The sequence below is a fragment of the Chondrus crispus genome, genomic scaffold, assembly GCF_000350225.1.
Source record: "Chondrus crispus Stackhouse genomic scaffold, scaffold_60, whole genome shotgun sequence".
NCBI classification, from domain to species: Eukaryota; Rhodophyta; class Florideophyceae; order Gigartinales; family Gigartinaceae; genus Chondrus; species Chondrus crispus.
The window spans coordinates 185,978-205,673 of NW_005178566.1; the positions used below are offsets into that span (position 1 = coordinate 185,978).

The following is a 19,696-nucleotide window of genomic DNA, read 5'->3' on the forward strand; positions in this document are numbered from 1 at the left end:
TACCAACCCAAGTGAGTAAAGGTAACCCGAGTTGCCGGAGTTGAATGTCGCCTTGGTGGAAGTCCGTCTCTACCAAGACGCTCCCTTTTACCAAAGCCTACGGCATCCTTCAGCGCTCGGGGATCCCCTTCCTTTTCCCTTTATTTCCGAATCAAACCCGAGTTGCCAGAGTTGAATATCGCCTTGGTCGAAGTCCGTCTTTCCCAAGACGCTCCCTTTTACCACAGATTACGTTATCCTTTGCGCTCGGGGGTTCCCTTTCCTTTTCCTTTATTTCACCTATCCTTTTCTATTTCGATCTCTATTTCTATTCCCTTATCTTGTGTTGGTTCCACAGTGCCTGATTGCGATCCGAATTGTGACGACTGGAGTCATCGGGCTCTTGTGTTGGTTCTTTTGTTTGTTGTTGGTGCCATGGGCTTTGGTTGCGACCGGACCGGTGTAGGTGTCTTAGCCATCGGGCGACACGTGGGTGTAGCGCTGCTACTTGTTTACGTCCACCGACAGAGGCTGTTGCGACGACGTCTCCCTCGAAGGTCCTGTTGTGTATACAGGACAGTGTTGGTTCCATCGGATACAGGTTGCGACCGTTCCGGTGTCGGTACCTTGCCATCGGGCAGTACGGAGGTGTAGCGCTGCTACGTTTTTGCTAATTCCCGTCGGGCTGCGTTGCGACGCCCCCGACGGAGACCTTATCAAGGGTATAAGGTGTAACAGGCGCTCAGCGAGCATTGGCTTTACGACCCATCGGGCCCGGCTTCTTAATGACCGCCCCGAACTCGCCGAGCAGCTGCCTGTACAAGACTCTACCACCATTCGTCCCGGGCCGGGCATCTTCCTTTTTCCCCCTCCCCTATCAGGGACTTGAGCTACTGTGGGCCGCAAACCCACTTAAAAGGAAAGGGAGAATCGGACACTCCGTAGGGCTGTGTCGTCGGCAACTCTTGTTGGTTGTTGTTTGTTGGTTGTGTTGTCGCTGGACCGTTGGACCCTGGTTCCGGCCTGACAGGCACATTGCAATACAGTCCGCTCATCCGCGTTAGCGGGATTGCCACTGTGGGCGTCGTCCATTTCCGGTTTTTCGCGTCGCGCGCCTCCTCCCGTAGCGGTCGTGGATTTAATTCCGCCATCGTCCGTAACGGGTCCTTCTCGTCGCGCACATTCCCCCGCGGGTGAGGAATTAATTCTGTCTTCGTCCGTAGCGGATTCTTTGCGACGCGCGTATCCTTCCGTAGTGGTGGAGGATTTTCTTCTGCCATCATCTATAGCTGGTTGTTCGCGTCGCGCCTGTTCCTCCGTAACGGTCGAGGAATTATTTTTGTTCCCTCCCCCTTCCTTAGCGTCGGCCTCTCCGGAGGCCGACACGCCAAGTGTCAGGATATGTGCGGGGGATGGCAACGCGAGACCGACAACGGTATGCTTGAGGACGTGGGCCGCGCGGTCCCCAAAGTTGCTGACCAGCACCGTAAACGGTTCGCCCGGGAAGAGGTCCATGACCCCCCGGGCCATCAGGCATAAATTCTTATGCCCCGTTTTGGGGTGGTTTTAAAGGAAGCAAAGTCCCCCAACCGGTGTTGAGACGCGTACCATCGCTTGGGTCATTGGGGGTATCGTGACCCCCTTGACTACGCGAATTTTCCGTGACGGTACGTTCGTCGGGAACTGCGCGCGCTTCCGGTCGGCCGAATTTTCCTCCTGCGGGAGCTGCTGCGACGGTCCCCTCGAGGCCATCTTGCGGTGACCGCAAGTCACACCCTCGAGGCACGACCGTCGTGCCTCGAGGGTGTGACTCCCGTCAGCGCTACGGACGGCGCATGATTGAACAGCACCTTCCTCTGCGGTGACAGGATCGCCTTCACTTGGTGATCCAGGAACGTGGTTCCAAGGATACAGTCCACCACAAGGTTGGTGACGACCAAGAACGGTACGCGCGCGACGAACTCACCAATCCGGACGTACAGTTTGAGCTCGCCGAGAGCCTTCATCGACCTACTTGAAGCGTCGATGAGCGGCGGGCTCCGCGCGGACTGGATGGCAGCGCGCCACAGTTCTGCCGCACAGCGTAGGTGGATCAGATTCGGGCCAGCGCCCGAATCTGGAACCGGCGTGATGGCGCGCATCATCGCGCGTCGTTGTCCGACCGTTGCGGTGACCTTATAATTTTGATTCTTGAAGAAGCAAATTGCCGCTTCGTCCGTTCGTCTCTGCAATTGCGCGCGTAGCGAAGCGGTCGACGGGGTGCCTTGTTTAGGCTTGGCACGGGGAGGATCTTCGACGCCTCTACGCGTCCTCCCCGGCTTCCCCCGTCAACCCACGGTCCTCGGGCCCCTCGTCCGTCAGCGGTAGCGAGGGTTCTTCCGATTGAACGGTCTCGCGCGGCTCGACCACGTTGATGCCCTTGGGAGCCCGCGCATGCGAATTTCGCCAAGCGTTCGGCGGTTGACGCTCGAAAGGTGAACCCGGGCGGGGACCTTGACGGATCCGAAGCTTTTGATAATTGACCTCGCGGGCCTGCAAAAGGTTCGACCGCAGCGCGCTATCCGCCACCACAGGACATTGTTCCTGGCGGTGGGTCAGGTCCAGACAGAACTGAAACGGCGGGGGTGCAGGTAATCCTTGGTTGAAGAACCCAACCCGCTGGTTCTGTGCTGGCCTTCCGTACGGATTTGCGCTCGAGTCACTTTGTTGGGCGGGCGCCATCCGTGCGCCCGCCGGGGACAAGGCAGGTGACGGATTGTAGCTAGTAGGCGGCGAGCTAAGCCAGCTCGGCGTCACCGACTAGTCCGTCACCGCCAGTATCTTCTCCGTTTCGGTTCCGCGGGCTGTCAGGAGCTCAGATAGGGACTCGACCGACAGCACGGGCCTTGTCCGCGCAGTGCACGTAAGTCTTTTAACCGAATCGGACGGTGCTTGAGGCGACGCGAGCGAGGTCGTCTGCCCTCGAGCCGAGCGATGCGTCTTGCCTATCGCTTCCGCGTAGCGTGCCACCGCTTGGTAGTCCACGCCCGGATGCGTCGCGAGATAATTCCACACCTGTGCGCTCGTCGCTGGCAGAAGTCTCTCAACGAAAAGAGACTTCAAACGCCTGTCCGAAAATACGGTTCCGCAGCGAAACGTTTTTTCCCACAACTGGTTACTGTACACCTCCTCCGTCATATTCGAGCTCTGATGGAAGGAGGTGACATCACCGACCGCTTCGAAAATAACTTCGTCCGTCGGGTACGTGCGTAATAAAAGTTAACAACTTCCGCGTAGGTTTCGAGCATCTCGCGCTGCTCCGCATCGATCGCCATGGTGTTCCCGAGTAGCCTGGACTGGAGCAAGGCGTGAGCCTGCCCAGTCAAATGGATCTGTAAACACCATACGGCCGCGCCTTCGCTGACCCCATTGTGGTCGCAGGCCATCTTGAAGCGCGCCAGAAATTCTAGCGTCGCGATTGGATCTTGACCACCGAACGTGAGGGTTTTCAGCTGGACGTCCAACTTCTTCCGATAACGGTTAACTCGCCGCGCGCGGTACTCGCGTCGTAGCGCGCGCTGCGGTTTTCCAGCCTATACGTGCGGTAGTCGACGGCCTTGGAGAACAGGTCGTTCAGCGGCCTGATCACCGGCAACCGTTTCGGATCCCGCCTCGGGGCAGCCCGGCGGTCTCTGCCCCTGCGATGGCGGTCTCCTTCTCCGCCAGGGCTACTGTAGCCGCCCAGGTCGGGGTCTTGTTACCGGAACCGACGTCGCTCGCGCGCATTGCAGCCTCTGTGGTCGCTTCTGCGCGAGTCGTCCGACTCGGTGTCCTCGTCATCGGAGGGGTATTCTCCTCCGGCATCGCGGTATCGCGTATAGCGTCCTTCGCGGTTATCATCAGAGGGGTAACTGACCCCTCCGGCATCGCCGTATCGCGCGTGGCGTCCGTCGTGGTTCTTGCGCCTCGCCCTGTGGCGACGTCTTGTGTCTTCTCCCTCAGAGGGGTTTTCTGTACTCTCCGAGGTGTAGGCTTAAGCGCCGGGTGCGCTTCTTCTGATCGACCGATACGGCTGTCGCATTTCTGTCGCGAAGCGCCCCAGGCGGTTTTCTGTCCCGCGGGGGCCAGCCGTACCGGGGAGTAGGGGAGGGCCATTTTCTGTGGGCCCTCCTGTAGCACCATAAATTGGTGGGAGGTAAACGGTCTTACCCTCCGGGTGAGGGTCCATTGTACTGATCCCAGGTGCGGCGCCGATCGGTTCAGCTTGCGTTACCGTAAAATCCGGAGCGGTTGAGTCGCGCTGCTCGCGTGCGTCGACTCCTGCTCCGGCGAAAGTCGTGGCCAGAGGATTGGCCACGGCGGAGCTGATCGCTCCCTTTAGAGCCGTTCCGGACGGGGATTCTTCATCCACAGTGGTGAGCGCGGGCGGGGATTCTTTATCTACAGTGATGAGCGCGTTCCCCACCTCGCGTTGGACTTGAGCCGGTAGAAGTCCGTCCAAAAGTGGTGGTATCGCGCTGCGTACGTGCGCATACACGAGCGCGGGCACCGTTCGGTCGAGGTATACGCGCGCTACCTGGGGGAGTTCCGTAGCGAGGAACTCCTTTACCCAGGCCTGGATGCGCGGCTGAATCGCGTCGACCATCCATTGGACGCGATTCTCACTGCCTGCCGACGCGGCCGGCGTAACATCCGATGCGGACGCTCGCGTGCGGCCCGGTCGCGGTGGCGGTCGCAGCAGGGCTTCCAGGTTCTCCACCCCGGAGCGCCGTACGCCACTGCCGCTGCGGGTGCTCAGACGCCCGGAGGTGGAGTCTCCCCCTTCTTCCGGTCGGTTCATCGTTGAATACGCTTCGCAATCGACGCGGTGATTGCTCTACCTTTCCCGTCCGTACCGTTCTGCATGCGATCGAGCGCCTAGGAGTGCGGCTCAACCTCAAGAGTTATCCCCTCCACAAGAGTACCAAAATGCAGGATACCTCCTCTCCGCCCTTCGTTGGGTGAGTGGCGGAGGCTATAGCGAGGGAGCACGCGGCGCGGATGCGAAGCGCTAATTGAACCGATCGGACTAGCTCGCGAAAAGGGAGTGGCTCACTGGTCGGTTACGCGTGGTCGCTCCGTGGTGCGTGAACGGGGGCGATCTGTAACGGGTTAGAAGCCAGTGCGCGCCGTAGACAACCGAAAGGGACAGATATAGGCGCGGAGGGGACGGGGGCGAGCTTGCCCCAGTTTACTAGTGGGGACGGGTGTCATGTCTTAACCCCTCAGAGGGACGCCTGGGACACCTGTCCCAGAACAGTAGTACAGTATCTGCCGCCTAGTGCGTGCCGGGTACTGTACACAATTAAAAAGCTAGCTCCATAATTACTACTACCGCACGGACGCTGCCACTACTCGTGTGCACTACTGTACACGCGTGGTGCTTACAGACTACCACACGGACGACACGTGTGCTAACGTGCACACGTAATACACGTAGACTACAGCACGGACGACACGTGTGCTACTGTACACGTGCGCCACGCCACGACCGGTCGGTACACGCGAGCTCTCTCTACAAGTGGTTACACCCGCCCACGTGTCCACCGTGCACGGCTGCACGGTTAATTATCTCCCCGCGTCGGCGTCTGTCGTTATACTACAATTGGCGCAGACATCCACTTTTAAATTGGATTCCATTTTTTAAAAAATAAATAAGTCATGAAAAAAGTTCCGCCAACGCTTTGTGATTTTGTGGGTGTCAAGGACGGCGAGGACAGGAAACTTCAGTCAAAGCTGAGCGAGGGAGTAAGGAATATCACAGACCACATTACGGCCCCCAGGGGCGTCATCTCTGACAGCCATGCTGCGGTCTTGGCGAGGGATGTGACCAAGTAATGCGGCTCATGTACTGCCAGTACGCCAGCCCCTTAACTAGCTAACTTAGTGAGTTAAGGGGCTGACGTACTCGCGTTAAACACCTTCAGTGAAGGCAGGTGCGTTTTGCAGACGATTTGGGTTGCGTGAGAGGAACAACATTAATTCACGCAACTCCAATTGTTTCTTCTTAACGATTTGGTAACAAGTTTCACCATCACTGGATGACTGCGCACGTCGGTAGCACTTCTTGTCTAATTGGAAGAATTCGTCCTCACGATTGATGTGCGACTCTCTAGCTACGGTACACAAATTACGGCCCTGAACACGAGAGACTCCAAAATGACACGCTATACCGTAACAATTTAACCCATGGAACTCTCTGACCCGATCTCAACTACGTTTCTTCGCTTTCTATGATCAATTATGCGGAGCTTATGCCTGCAAACACTCAACTTTCTTCTGAAGAACAACCAGGGCGTTGACAAAATCATGAAATCTGTGTGCCTGTCGCCGTCCCTACGGACCGATTAGCAAAAGTGACGGCAAAGAAGCGAGGGATAGTGAGTTTTTACAAAGATGCCATTGCATGAAGCCAGCTCGCTGTGGATGTACTCATCTATGCATGATCTTGAGTAACTCAAGATCATGCATAGATGAAAGCAACTGTTGCGTTATATTTGATTAAAGAGGTCGATTGATGATGAGAACGGAGACAAAGAGCGGTGGATGAGCGCGGCTTAGGGTTGTGGCTTATCGAGGGTAGTGCGAAAACAATATTGTGATCAGAAGAAAGTTATCATATCAAGACATGGTAAGTGATGAAACAAGTTATTCAGAAGGAAATCGAGTGGATGTGAACTAACCATTTGTATATTTTGAAAATGTTGTGCGCAATGTCGTCGATATTTACTAAGAAGCCTGTGTGAAAGAGAATTTGCGCTGGAAGAGTGGGGGCCAGGGAGGACGGGATCGGAATGGTTTTGATAGGAGATGGCTGTGAGGTTTGGGAGGAAGGGGCAAACAAGCTATAGAAAAACATGCTTTGCCTAGTTGGAAGCAGTACGAGGGTCAAACGAGTGTGATGGGAGAGTGATGGGAGAAGGTGAAGTGGAGAAACGTGGCGATGATGAATAGATGAGGGAGATGAGGATGACTTGTGGGAAACAGATGATGAGGATGCAGCGGAGAAATTGACAATGCAAATGAGTAATGCTGATATAGTTGCCTTCGAGTATGGCCGCTGTTTTGTTGGGTTGCGTATGCATGATCTGACCTTAAATTTCACAGTGGATGAGGCAGAAGCGAATGAATGGTGTGCAGCTTAGTTTGGGAGATTAGTAGACAAGTATAGCAGAGAGAGGGATTTGGTTGCAGCAGCATTGGAAGATGGAAACTTGGATGACGAAAAATTTGGAGAAAAGTACGTTGGGGAAAACATCTACCGGATATTACTGGGGGCAAGACGATTGGAAGACCAGAAGAAGTTAGGGCTGAGTCCAGGGTGGGTGGCGAAAGTGTTGCGGTGGAAAGCGGTTTTGAAGTACGAAAGAGGTGTCAAGGATCGACAAATTTGTTGGAAATAGGGCGAGGGCAGAGGTGAAGTCGTGTGGACAACCTGCGCTGCAGAGGGCAAGGCCCATTGTCAACCAACTGAAAAATTGGAGAGTGATGTTGAAATTATTTACTGGAACGGAGGGACATTGAATGACATCTTGAACTGTGCTCTCCCGGTACACGGGGGAGGCACAAGACGACGGTACATAAGGACAAGGTAAGATAGAACAGATAAGAAAACAGGTATCGGTAAGTAAAAGCGTCTTCTGCAGTTCAGCTTCTTGTTCTTGCTACACAGGAAGGTCAGATTTATTATAAATTTAATAAAAGCAATGATGTTGCTGATTTTGGGGCCAAAAAATGCTGGATTTTTGCCAGCAATGAACGGTGGCCCGTGGGTCATTGGTTCGCGGGCAGCCATATTTTGCCAGCTTTTTTTGGCCGTTCCCATTCAGCACGGGGATGAGGGGCGTTTCTGGTTCCGGCCAGTGACTGGACCAGAATTTTTGCTGGAGTACCATAGTTGTAACGGAAATGTTTTTTTGATACGTCGATGTAGCAAAGTGATGTGCTATTCTGCTGCCTACTAAACCAGCGCTTGACCGTGATGTGCTTAACCTTCACGTGCTCGTACCAGAATAAGCTCATGCATAACCCGCCCTAGTACCAGAGGCGTGCTTCGACCTTTTCACGTTTTCTCAACTGATTGAGTCCTCTCCCCATCATTTTTCCTTTGCTTCCCGACTTTGCGCATCCTGTGTTCCTACTGAGGCTCAATGACCCCGCGAAAAAGGTCTGGGAAGAAGGCAGGGCGTGCTCATTCGCGTTCTGCAGCCATGAAACCCGCTGCTTTAGGCAATCAGCGACGCCGCTTGTCTCAGCAAAAGGGACCTCTGACATCTCGGAAGTCTGACAGCCAAGCGCCTGGGGCTCAGGTCCCCGCGGAACGCCAGTCATCTCCTCGTGTTGCGGCCGAAGCTACTTCCGCAGCGGCTGGGCAGGAATCCCGGCGGGTTTCAAGCAATACAGTCAGGACACCCCAAGGCAGTGTGCCATCTGACACGTGCTCGCTTCCCGTTCGAAGTCAGGGAAGTGGTCCGTCTGATGCAGCACCTCCTCGTGCAGGCAAGCGCAAGCGCGGCATCGGTTCGTCTCCGGGTGAAAACTTTTCCCTTTTGTTCGGGGATGGAGATCAAGGCGAGGAAGATGAAAACCCAGAACGCAAACGGGCAAACCGTCAGTTGCTCGAGCTCCAAGGACGCGATCCAGAGGAGTACGTCGACGAGAGTGTGCAGGCTAGTGCAGCAGAGATGGACGGGGTCGCCGAAACTCAAGATGTGGAAGACGTCGTTGTTCCCACGCGTCGTGAGTGCATGGCAGGTTCCTTGCCGAGTCAGCCACGGGGCCCCCATTTGGCTCAAGCGCTTGAGGAAGACTCTAACCACGGAGTACTTCGAGTCATGCGGGAACTGCATGCTCGTTTGGAGAAGCAGCTCGCCATTGAAAAAAAGGAAATTCTGGGTGCAATCAAGGCTGTATCTTCTCGTGTCTCAACCTTAGAGCAGACGTTATCACGCTGCCAGGACGCCGTCAACATTGTTCTTCTGAATTCCGCCCTGCCGAAGACAGGAAAAGCAGCCGAGAAGGCCTCTTTAAACGACCTCCTCAGGCGTATGGAGGACATCTTCGCAGGGAAATTCATGTGCATTATCTTCACAAGAGCGTTGATAAATTGCACCATGAGAGTTCTTCCTCAGAGAAAGGAAGCGAGTGAATCTTTAGAGGGTGTGAGTCGTGACAGACAATTTTCCAAGCTTCAATTGGACGTCAATAGTTCCGAAGTGTTGGGGTTCGGACTTTTACTTGTCGAGGTCCTTTTGTGGAAAAGGAACCCAAGCGAGGAGAAAATCGAGGAGCTTCTGGGTACGAAGCAAGCTCGTCAGTATCTGGTCCTGCGAAAGGCTTGGGGAAAGAGCTTGATTGCAAATGCAATGAACAATCCGAGTATTGGGACGAAGTCACTCGAAATGGTACATCCGAACATCCGCGGGAAGCTGAAGACCGCTGAGAAACCTTTTTGGCTGAGGCCGGGCTACATAACAATGATCACAGTCGAGTCTTTCTTCAACGAAGAATTTGCTTCAACGGCCATCAAGAAGGTCCGGCGTGTGGCTCGGCGTCGAAGCGATAAGATGGGGGAAGATGAGCCAATTGGATTCATCAAGGACGAAGACATTAGGGTTGAGATCGTTCGCCGCGTTTTCAAGATAGGTAATCAGTTTCTGAACAAGTCCAGGGAGCTTGGTCGGAAATCCTTCTTTCAAAACTTCTCATATGTTTTCCAAAGTGAAGTGGGAGTCTCATTCCAGTATGAGAATACACCCCGCCCGCACATGAACCTCCAAGATATCCCAGACGGAACCTGTCGTACTGCTATGAAGTCGGTCGCTGAGGTGAACCCCCTGAATTTGATAGCATGGAAGAAGCTGATTTCTGAAAGCGATCCCTTCATATTTATCACTACGTATGACGTTGAGACGAAAGACAAGGATGGAAGGAAGGAGACTCGAAAATTTGTTATCCGACTCAATGCCATGCACGTCGCCTTGAAGTTCTTGGTTGCTTTTACCAGGTGTGGCAGTGATGAAGACCTCTATTCAATATCCAAGGAATCCTTTCGTGTGATTTACATGACTGCTGTCCTGTTTCGGGAGATCATGCTGATAAAGGTGATCGAGGCGAGGGGTGCATTTTCTCGAAACGAGCAGATATTGCATGAAGTGGATGGCCAGGATCACCACAATGGATCATGGCGGTCGCGACTGAGATCGCTCTACTCAGATCTTTTGACTGAAGGACAGGGAGAAAAGCGGGGTGAGCTTCCACAGCAACTGTCCAGTATTTTGAAGGAGAAGCTATTGATGTCCGTGGATATGTACAACTCCGTGCACGATCCCCCGGTCCGTTCAGGTTCACATCACGAGGATAATGATGATCTGAGCGTGGTGGATGGTGAGGATGAAATCCAGGCAGATCAAGTCGAAGACGATGAGGATGTGGTCATGGTCCACGACTTCGATTTATAAGGGGTCGTATTTGATGTGATAGTGAAACTTCTTAGTTCACCAAAGTGAAAAATGAGTAAAGCGGGAGACTGCTGTAGCATGAATGAATTGATTTTACTTAAAGAGGCCCAGAACTTTGGCAACAGTGATGAATTGCTTCACATGGGCAGACCCTTTGATAGAGATGAATGGGACATGCACTTGAAGTACTCCTAGTACGTCGCTGCGATTTACATCAGCAAATATAGACTGACAAGGATTGGATTGAAGATTCCATCGCAGGTAGAACGACTCCTTCCGGTCGGATGGTCCGCTGACCACTTTTTCAGCACTCATTACCTTGGAAATGCGTTCTTGGAAGTTAAGCTCTGATAGTCTTATGTCTTCCAGTGGATAGGAGTAGGTCTGCTCTATGGAATCCCAAGTGCAATCCCGACGAAATACAACGTGCCGTTGTTCATCCTCGTCATCCCTTATAACAGCAAGAGAATCTCCAATTGTCATATAGCACGGGTAAGAAAGAGATTCGGTGTTGGGACCGGCCATACAGCCTATCACTCTGGCAGATACATAATTGTCGGTACCTTTTTCCAGCCTTTTTGCGATGATCACGTCTCTGACAACTTGCGGTGATGCTGGTCCGAGTGCTTCTGACAAGTCTAGGAAGCTCCTAAAGTATATACTCGTCTCCTTCACAACTGATTTCCGGCACATATAATCTTCCGGAAGAATAGAAACCTTTGTTCGTAGCTGAGCTTTGACTCTTTCGGATATAGAATCAAACTGGAGCAATGTGCAGTCTGCTCGCGCCTTAAATGAGTCTTGTACAAACCACTTCGTCCCACGGGTTATTTCAACTGGGGTAGGACGTGTCGGTGTCTTGAGTAACCAATGCTCTAGACGCAACGAAATAAACTTAAGAGGAATATTGGAGCCTGCATCAGAAATGAGGAGCGGATTCTGAGTCCATAGTGCAGTCGTAATCGAGGATTGCTGTCCTTTCACCACTTCCTCAAGATATTGAAGGCGTCTGGAAAGAGCATTTAGCTCACGTGTATCTTTGATTGTATTCTGGTCAAGTGAGACAGTCGTCGTGTGGTTAACCTTCTTGCATTTTTCTACCATGGCACTACCTGGAGCATAGTCCATATCAACTGCATCCATCGATGCGCTTGCCACGTCTGAGCTTGCGCTGTTATCCAATCGCACCGATGTATCTTTGAGTCTCCAGCTAAACTTTTGTCCATCTTGTACAAACCCGTTTCCCTCCTTGAAAGTAACCTTGCTTTTACATGCCCTGAATCCAAACGCTGCCTTGTATTGAATGGTCCCTTTGAGCACCTCTCCACGATCATCATGAAGGTAGTTGAGACTAATGACTGTTGCTGGGAACCATGCCTTGCTTTCTTCTTCATTCTCCAAGGTATAGTAGACCTCTATATCACTCCCGAATTGGAGGCCATTGAAAAGATCTGATACCATTATCAACTGGTGGATGGTATCGTCCTCTGTTAATTTCCCTTGGAAAGTGATACTTGAGAAATTTGTTTGAAATATATACCGAAGACTAAAGAGTTGGGGGTAACCATTAATGGTTCCAATTGGAACGTAGTCAGTATATAGACATATGTGTTTTTTGTGAAATCGATATTTTTGTAACGGTCACATTTAAAGATGCACGGCTCTGTGCAGCATCTAAATACCATGCGACTTAGACGTGCAAGTGAAGAGCTGGGTATGGGCTCCAAAGGTACCGACATCATCCAGTCCGGATTGCTTTGAAAGTCAGTCATGTGTCATTGAATTACTGTTCTTTTAATCATAGTTGCTTTAGATTTAATTGTGCAATGAAGATAGAAGTGTCCCTACAGAGTGATGATGATACTGTTCTCGCTATTGAAAGTATGAATTACCCAGTACCTACTCTTGGATGTCGTCCTCATCAGTGCCCTTCCTCTGTGAATCACTGTCACCACTAGAATCACTTTATTTTTGTGACGTCAACATCTTGAAGTGCTCTTTTGTTGACTGTTTTGTGATTCACACACAAATTGTTTTGTGACTCTCACACCATTGTCTCACAATCATCTCCAACATCAACAAACCATCACAAACCCATTTAAAAAGCATAGCTGATAGCCTTGTTCTACAGACATTTTGCGGCCTTCACTCTCGGGCTTGTGAAGCCTGCCTTATTCGTTGAAAAGTGCGTCGCCCAGAGTCAAACTCCCTCTCATGGACAGGAGAGGGCCCATGGTGCTTCAGTGTAGGGCGAGAATGCCAGACCGTCCGGCAGCTGCAGCAGGTAGCTTGCCTACATGTAGAACACCACTGAACTTGGCGCGAGCCCTTTCTAAGTGCCTTGGGCCCGTCTTTTGTCCGTCTTTTGACCCCAATACAGAGTACGCAGTAGGTTTGGGTCCCACTGACCTTCTCGTGCAGTACATTCTGGTTCAACCTAAGCAGTTGCGAACACGAAGGGAAGGGGAAGTGTCTCTGGAAATTAGCCGTAGAGGGCTGGAAACGGAGATATTTTTTTGTGTGACGTTGTTCAGTTTGTTTGCCATTTGAGATGGAGAGCCTTTTATATGTGATCTTCGTGATGCCCCCACACAACTCACACAATGCCATCACAAAATGCACACTGCCATCACAAAATGCACACTGTCAGTGTGAGAGTTTTGATTTCAAGGTTGACGCCACGTGTAAAACATTGCATATCGATCCACACGTGTAATACATTGCATTTGGGTCCACACGTGTGATGTGTTTGTCGCGCGACAAGATCTACAAAAGCTGTATGGGTGGCTACCCATACTAGGATCAACCTCTAAAAAATTAACAAAAATTAATCTAGTTCCAGTATGGCTGGCCAGCCATACAGCTTTTGTAAATCTTGTCGCGCGACAGCCATTATATGTTACAGAGGGGGTTGCTCAATAGTGCCTACTTTAGTAGTGTTTCCCTCTATATAGTGCTAGTTATTTAGTTGTGTTATACAGGCTTTGTTGTGTTTGTGTTAGCAGTGTGCTTTGTCCCGAAATATATGTATTTGAGCCTCCTTTATATAGTGCCATCCCCCCAATAGTGCCATAGCTAGAGGTGCTTGTCATTCTTGACATTGTGAGCGCGAAAGACGCGAGGAAAGTATATTGAGGGGTGCTGTTGCGGCAATTCTGCCGCGGGGCACCGAGCGACCTGTAATGACGGGAATCCACCCGTATTCTTTTACTCCTCACAAGTCTGCTGCCTCCCCCTTCCTATCTTCGGGGATGGCTTCTTAAGTACACGTTCCCCGGGATGAGTCGGCTATCCCCAACCCTCCCTCCCGTAATTTCCCCTTCGATCCAGCTTCCCCTTGCCCCACCGGTAGCCACCCCCTCGTGCCATTTTCCCTTCGCGCCCTCGGCCGGCGACCTGCGCGGTCTTTCTGCCCCAGCCCGAGCCCCGTGCGGCCTATGGTTTCCCTTCGTCTCCCCGGTGGCTGGCACCCCCAATTCCCCGCGCGTGCTGTCTCGCTCCCTCCTTCCCGCCTTTCGCTTGCCCGTCCTTCGGCGGTATACGGATGCGCTCCGCCCCGTGGTACGCGTGTCCAGCCGCCACCTGGCAACCGAATGCCTCGTAACACTGCTTGAGACACACAGCAATCTCACAAAACTGGGCTTCGTCTCGTTGAAAAATTACGGAAGATGGTTGGTGTGGCATTGAAATTGAATTTTTTCATTCTTTTGAGATTGACCGGTGTTTTGAGTAATCCCACGACCTCAAATTGACCAAGCAAAGTCCCAGGGCACACATCAGTGCAGATTGCAGCACAAGCAGTTGAGGACACCAAGTACAGCTTTTCGGCTCCAGCTTCAAGTTCCTGCTTTAGGACGTGCACAGCAGTCAGAAAACAGTCATAGAGGCTTCGTGAGACTGGAGTCTTGAAGCATTCAAGCGTCACCCTAGAAAGGCTGCACTCCAGAATACATTTTGCTTGCTTTGCATCATTCTCACCTCCAATCAATCGTTTCGGGAATAGGCCAGGCTGGTCGCATTAGAAGAAATCCCTCCGTGTGTAATCATGGCTTCTCAGAAGACAGCGTTTGAAGTCTCGAGCCCATTGGCGAGACCCATGAATTCACGCATTTCTGTGCAACTCCAAGAGAGCCCGTGCCAAGCACTTCAGAGTCGCAGGACACAGAAGGTCGCAAGGCAGAATATCGATGCAAATGGAAGTGGACAAAAGCAGTAAGCAACGAGATAACTCCAAACCCCGGCAGACTCATATTTCCCCGGAATTGGCAAATCAAGCCATTAATGATGCTATTACATACTCAGGTGGGGACGTTGTGGTTATGGCTAGAACCTGTGCAAGTGGATTTTGTGATGCATTACAACAATGCTATGGTTCAGAAGAAATATCAGATGTGTTTATTGCTTGCGGCTCAGGTTTAAACGGCTTAATTGGATTGCAAGTCGCTGTAGAGCTGCAGAAGAGAGGTTATGCACCAGCGGTCTATGCTGCAGAGCAATCTAAGCATGCTAATTTCCGATATGTCTGCGATGAAGCCGGAATCGACTTGCACGACTTCATTCCCAGCACGCTAGAGTTTTATTATGACATCGTTGTAGATGCCTTGCTTGGAACTGGCTTTGATGGGGGGGACATTCGACAACAGTACTGGACTGTTTACGAGATGCTAATCTCAACTCGGCTTGCGATTGTGAGCCTTGATGTACCATCTGGCTGGGATCTTTCGACGGGTCCAAGAAAAATTGATGTGACAGCAGATTCGTTTATCAAACCCGAAGTGCTAGTGTCTTTAGAAGCACCAAAGCTTGGATCAAATGTGTTTGCCGGGGGCTACCACTTTATAGCTGGTCGACATCTTCCTCAAAGCTACTTTTGGAAAAGGGAATCTCTGTTCCGGCTTTTCCCGGCGAGGAGTCAAACTGCGTGCTCATGTCAAGTAACCCGTTTCGCTTCGAAGGTGCTAATGGAGAGACATATGGGCGACCTGGACAATTCAATGCCACGCTCTACACGAAAAACCCTACCCGAGAATGGGTCGATATTGACAAGCACGATGACCTGTGGGACGAACTAGACTAGCATTAGAGTGTGCTCAGTGAGTTTAAGAGTGGAAATCATTGTCAAGTGCTATACAGGGACTCTAGCTACGAAAAAACGCTGTCTACTGGCCAACTTTTTTGCTTAACGCGACGCGCCACATAATGTAATTCGACGTGGCCTGCGTCAGCGCGGAAGCTGTGACTTTTCCTGTTTGTCGCCATACGAACCCACACGCAACACCGGTGACACAGGCGGAGGCCATGTATCGAACGTTTGGCGGGTCATATCCAAGTTTTGATTTCCCTAAGTGTGCAATGCCGAAGGCACCAGACGCGATGAGTAGTGCAGATATGGACCCGTGGCCTAGGCGTTGCTCCAACATATTCTGAATCATACCCCTAAATATAAGCTCCTCGGTAACGCCGTTCATGAATATGCCTAGGAAAGTGGCGGCTTCTTTGGCCGCGTCTAAACGAGGTGGCGTCTTGACGTCAGCAAACCGGGTTAGGGCGGCAAGTGGAACGGTGATGAGATCAGAGGCAGCACCCACAGCTAGCGCTATCAGCACATCGACTGGGGTTACCTTGAAAGTGTAGCCCAAGTCACGAGCGTGGGCCAGCTTTGAAAAGGGCGTAGAATTGTGAAGCATTTCACGACTGTCAAAGCTGCGGTGAACAAGCCCCAGGCTGTAACCTTTCCAGTCGGTGATATGTCCGATGACAACAGCTTAAATTCCAGTGGAAGCCAGATGCAAAGAACGGTAATCAGGTCGGCCATTTCGGAGCGAAGCGATGAGTGGTCGTCTGGCTTTGTGAGCTGAAGCAGTGACGGGATGAGGATATACGCTATGTAAATTGCCAATATAGGGACTGCGCGGCGGCGAGCATCCATGATGTTGGCTGCACCGGCGAGGCACACTGGAACCAAAACTAATAGCACCGTCCAAGCTGCTTGCCATCCATGTCCAAATTCGTTGACAAATGTCGAAGAAGAGTAAGCCAGGAATAAAAGAGTCCAGCACATCGAGGCTGAGGACTCCAAAGTATGGGCTCGGCCGCCTGGTTCTGGCATTTTTGGAAAGCCGCGGTCAGTCATTGGCTCCATGCTGAAGGATAGAACGAAGATTCTACTCGAACAGTGAAGTGCAACACGGTTGAAGCTGTTTCAATTGTCTCTGCGGTAGCCGGAAAACGCTCTTGTAGAAAGCAGGGTTGCCTTGAGCACTTTGTCGTTGCTCGCTGCGATTTTTGCGTTTCTAAAAGGTTTACTAGGAAGGTACTCTTGCTGGGCCTTGCACGTGTTCGGGTGTGTGTGAACATCCGCACACGTTGCAGACTTACAGTGTATGCAGGCGAAGTAGGGGGGGTTTTCTCTGGGCAGAACGGACCGGTTGCAGGAGGGGGTCGCTCAATTGTGCCTACTATAGTAGTGCTTCCCTCTATATAGTGCTATGGCTCGCCCTCTGGCACAGGTTATCATAAGCTCACACGTGTATCATCCGGCATGGTTCAGTACGCAGTACAGCTATCCATGCTGTCTTAAAGGAGGCCCTGACCAAAGGATGTTGTGTTATGCAGGCTTTGTTGTGTTTGTGTTACAAGTGTGCTTTGTCCCCAAATATATGTATTTGAGCCTCCTTTATATAGTGCCATCCCCCCAATAGTGCCATAGCTAGAGGTATGTCACGCTATAGCACTATATCGTAGGAGGCACTGTATACGATTCCGTATCATAATCGGCCAATCATCATCCACCAGCTTCTCGCACGTGTAAAACCTTGCGTTTTGGTCACCACGTGTAATACATTGCATTTTGGTCGCCACGTGTAAAACATTGCATATCGATCCACACGTGTAATACATTGCATTTGGGTCCACACGTGTGATGTGTTTGTCGCGCGACAAGATCTACAAAAGCTGTATGGGTGGCTACCCATACTAGAATCAACCTCTAAAAAATTAACAAAAATTAATCTAGTTCCAGTATGGCTGGCCAGCCATACAGCTTTTGTAAATCTTGTCGCGCGACAGCCATTACATGTCATTCCAAAGAAACTTGTCTGCGCATGCAGGCCTGCGCGGTATACCCTTCCCTAAAAGCATTATTTGGTAAAAAGGCTAATTTGATGATTCAGTTCTCGTTGCTGCCAGTGCGGACAATGGGTGCAGTCTTTCATCCCTGGACTTCAGGGAAACGCTCCGGGGCCTAAGCGTTCACCTCTTCTACAGTTTCCCGCAATGTTACCTCCGTACCTCTCCCCGTCCCGCCAAAAAAGAAAATAGCCGGCACACAACACCTTTAAAGGCCAAACAGTAGTATTAGATCCACGATCAAACACTTTCTCGTCATGTTCACGAAACAGGCCTCCAGTTTCCCGAAATGTTACCTCCTCACTTCTCCCCGTCCCGCCAAAAAAATGGCGGGCACACAGCACCGTTAAAGGCCAAACAGTAGTAATTGATCCACGATCAAACACCTTCTCGTCCTGCTCCCGGGATTGGCATCCAGTAACGGACAATTCACGCCCCCTGCGATGTCGATTAGAATGCGTCGTCAGGCAGCGCGCGCCAAGCAAGGGACAGACGGGACGCAAGGGCCAAAGACAAACGGCAGACAGCGGTAAATTTATTGAAGATGAAAAAAAGGTTGCCCATGTGGTTCGCCTCACAGTCGACTGTGAGGCGAACCACACTGATGATCATCAGTTGTGGGACAGCAGACCGATTACAAAAATGTCTCAAGACCAAGGACGAGGACAAACTGTCCCGCCTTCTTGACCCAGCCAACAACCGTCCCGGAGCCCCTCGTGTCGTCAAAGCGGACGAGGACAAAATCATTAAGCAGCGCATTAAATACACTGCCTCCCGGGGATTTGCAATTAACAATTATACATTGCGAGCTATCATGGCTCGCATTGCCAATGATGGTCGACGCGGTTTTCAGACGAAGGACAACATGCCCTCCCCGGACGTTATTCGTACCTGGAGAACCCGAAACAGGGATATCACGTTTCCAACAGCCGATCCCACGAATCTTCTAATCCTAGTTACTCCCCGACTCCTCTAAATCTCCGAAGCACTGCGAATCCCTAAAGTACAAAAACCATCCTACTCCTTACTCCTGAATCCCCTGCCGGCCTGTGATCAGTGGCCTCTGATCACAGCTCCCCACTGATCACCGGTCCTAACTCTCAAAATTTGCGCCCCAATTTGCAAATTTTATACAGCAATGACGATGTCGGACGACACCCCCTGCCGGCCTGTGATCGGTGGCCACTGATCACAGCTCCCCACTGATCACCGGTCCTAACTCTCAAAATTTGCACCCCAATTTGCAAATTTTATACAGCAATGACGATGTCGGACGACACCCCCTGCCGGCCTGTGATCAGTGAAACGAAAAAGTTAAGGATCAGACTGGCTGCGGGAACTAGAGAGGTGTAAGGACACGGACTTCGAAAGGCGGGGATACATAACGAGCCCCCTTGCAACAAGCCCACAAAGGTAGCAGACCTGAATTTTGTTTGCAATAACGATACAGTTTATATGTCGCAACTACGGATATAGAGGCCGGCGCAGAGCTTATAGTCGGTGCATAAAAGTATGCAGAGCTGTGTGGTAGTACTAAAAACTGTTGAATAAAGACCAGAGTTCTTGTTCCGCACATATACTTATGCCTGACGTGGCGGATACCCTTCCTTTCGCCCCCACACTTGATAAATTCCACCGTCTGGGAGACTCCTGTGTTGTACTGCTGAGTTTGATGTGCATATGAGACACATATGGTCGTCGCTTTCGGCGCTGTCCTGCTCGCAGTAGTGCATAACTAATGCCTTTCGAACGTAGCTTCCAAGCTCAACCAGCGCTCTTCTTTCGTTTCGTTGTTGTATCATCACCCCGTATCCATCTTCTTCAGCTTCGCACTCCTTCACTGCGCAATATCGTGTTGTTTCTTGACTTTCTTTCTCACGAGCGTCCAGAATCCGGACTTGAACCACGGCTAGCACCATCCAGAACCTTCTGTCTTCATCATGCTCAGAATCATTGTTCTCATGAAGAGTGAATGTGAGATCAGGATCTGCGGTCGAAACTACAGAAGAATGCAAGGCTTGAATCACGCTCCCATAAGATATAGTGGCCAAAACAGATGTCTGGTCTCTTTTTCGCCCGTCTGTTATTTTGCACCACTTGGCAGTTCCATA

The 19,696-nt window shown here is 51.4% G+C and overlaps 4 protein-coding genes; 2 read left to right on the forward strand and 2 right to left on the reverse strand.

Moving 5' to 3' along the window:
• The first annotated feature begins 12,366 nt into the window (after positions 1 to 12,366).
• Positions 12,367 to 12,498, forward strand: CHC_T00007062001 (hypothetical protein). The gene has a single exon (XM_005710444.1). It carries the CDS (start codon positions 12,367 to 12,369, stop codon positions 12,496 to 12,498), a length of 132 nt encoding a protein of 43 aa, XP_005710501.1.
• A 2,920-nt stretch (positions 12,499 to 15,418) lies between these two features.
• CHC_T00007063001 (hypothetical protein) lies at positions 15,419 to 15,529 on the forward strand. The gene has a single exon (XM_005710445.1). It carries the CDS (start codon positions 15,419 to 15,421, stop codon positions 15,527 to 15,529), a length of 111 nt encoding a protein of 36 aa, XP_005710502.1.
• Positions 15,530 to 15,531: 2 nt separating this feature from the next.
• Positions 15,532 to 16,566, reverse strand: CHC_T00007064001 (hypothetical protein). XM_005710446.1 is given in 2 exon segments: positions 15,532 to 16,074; positions 16,075 to 16,566. The coding sequence occupies 1 exon segment, from the start codon at positions 16,564 to 16,566 to the stop codon at positions 16,075 to 16,077; it is 492 nt and encodes a 163-aa protein (XP_005710503.1). The 3' UTR covers positions 15,532 to 16,074.
• Positions 16,567 to 16,586: 20 nt separating this feature from the next.
• Positions 16,587 to 16,814, reverse strand: CHC_T00007065001 (hypothetical protein). Its single transcript, XM_005710447.1, has one exon. The coding sequence runs from the start codon at positions 16,812 to 16,814 to the stop codon at positions 16,587 to 16,589; it is 228 nt and encodes a 75-aa protein (XP_005710504.1).
• Positions 16,815 to 19,696: the final 2,882 nt, after the last annotated feature.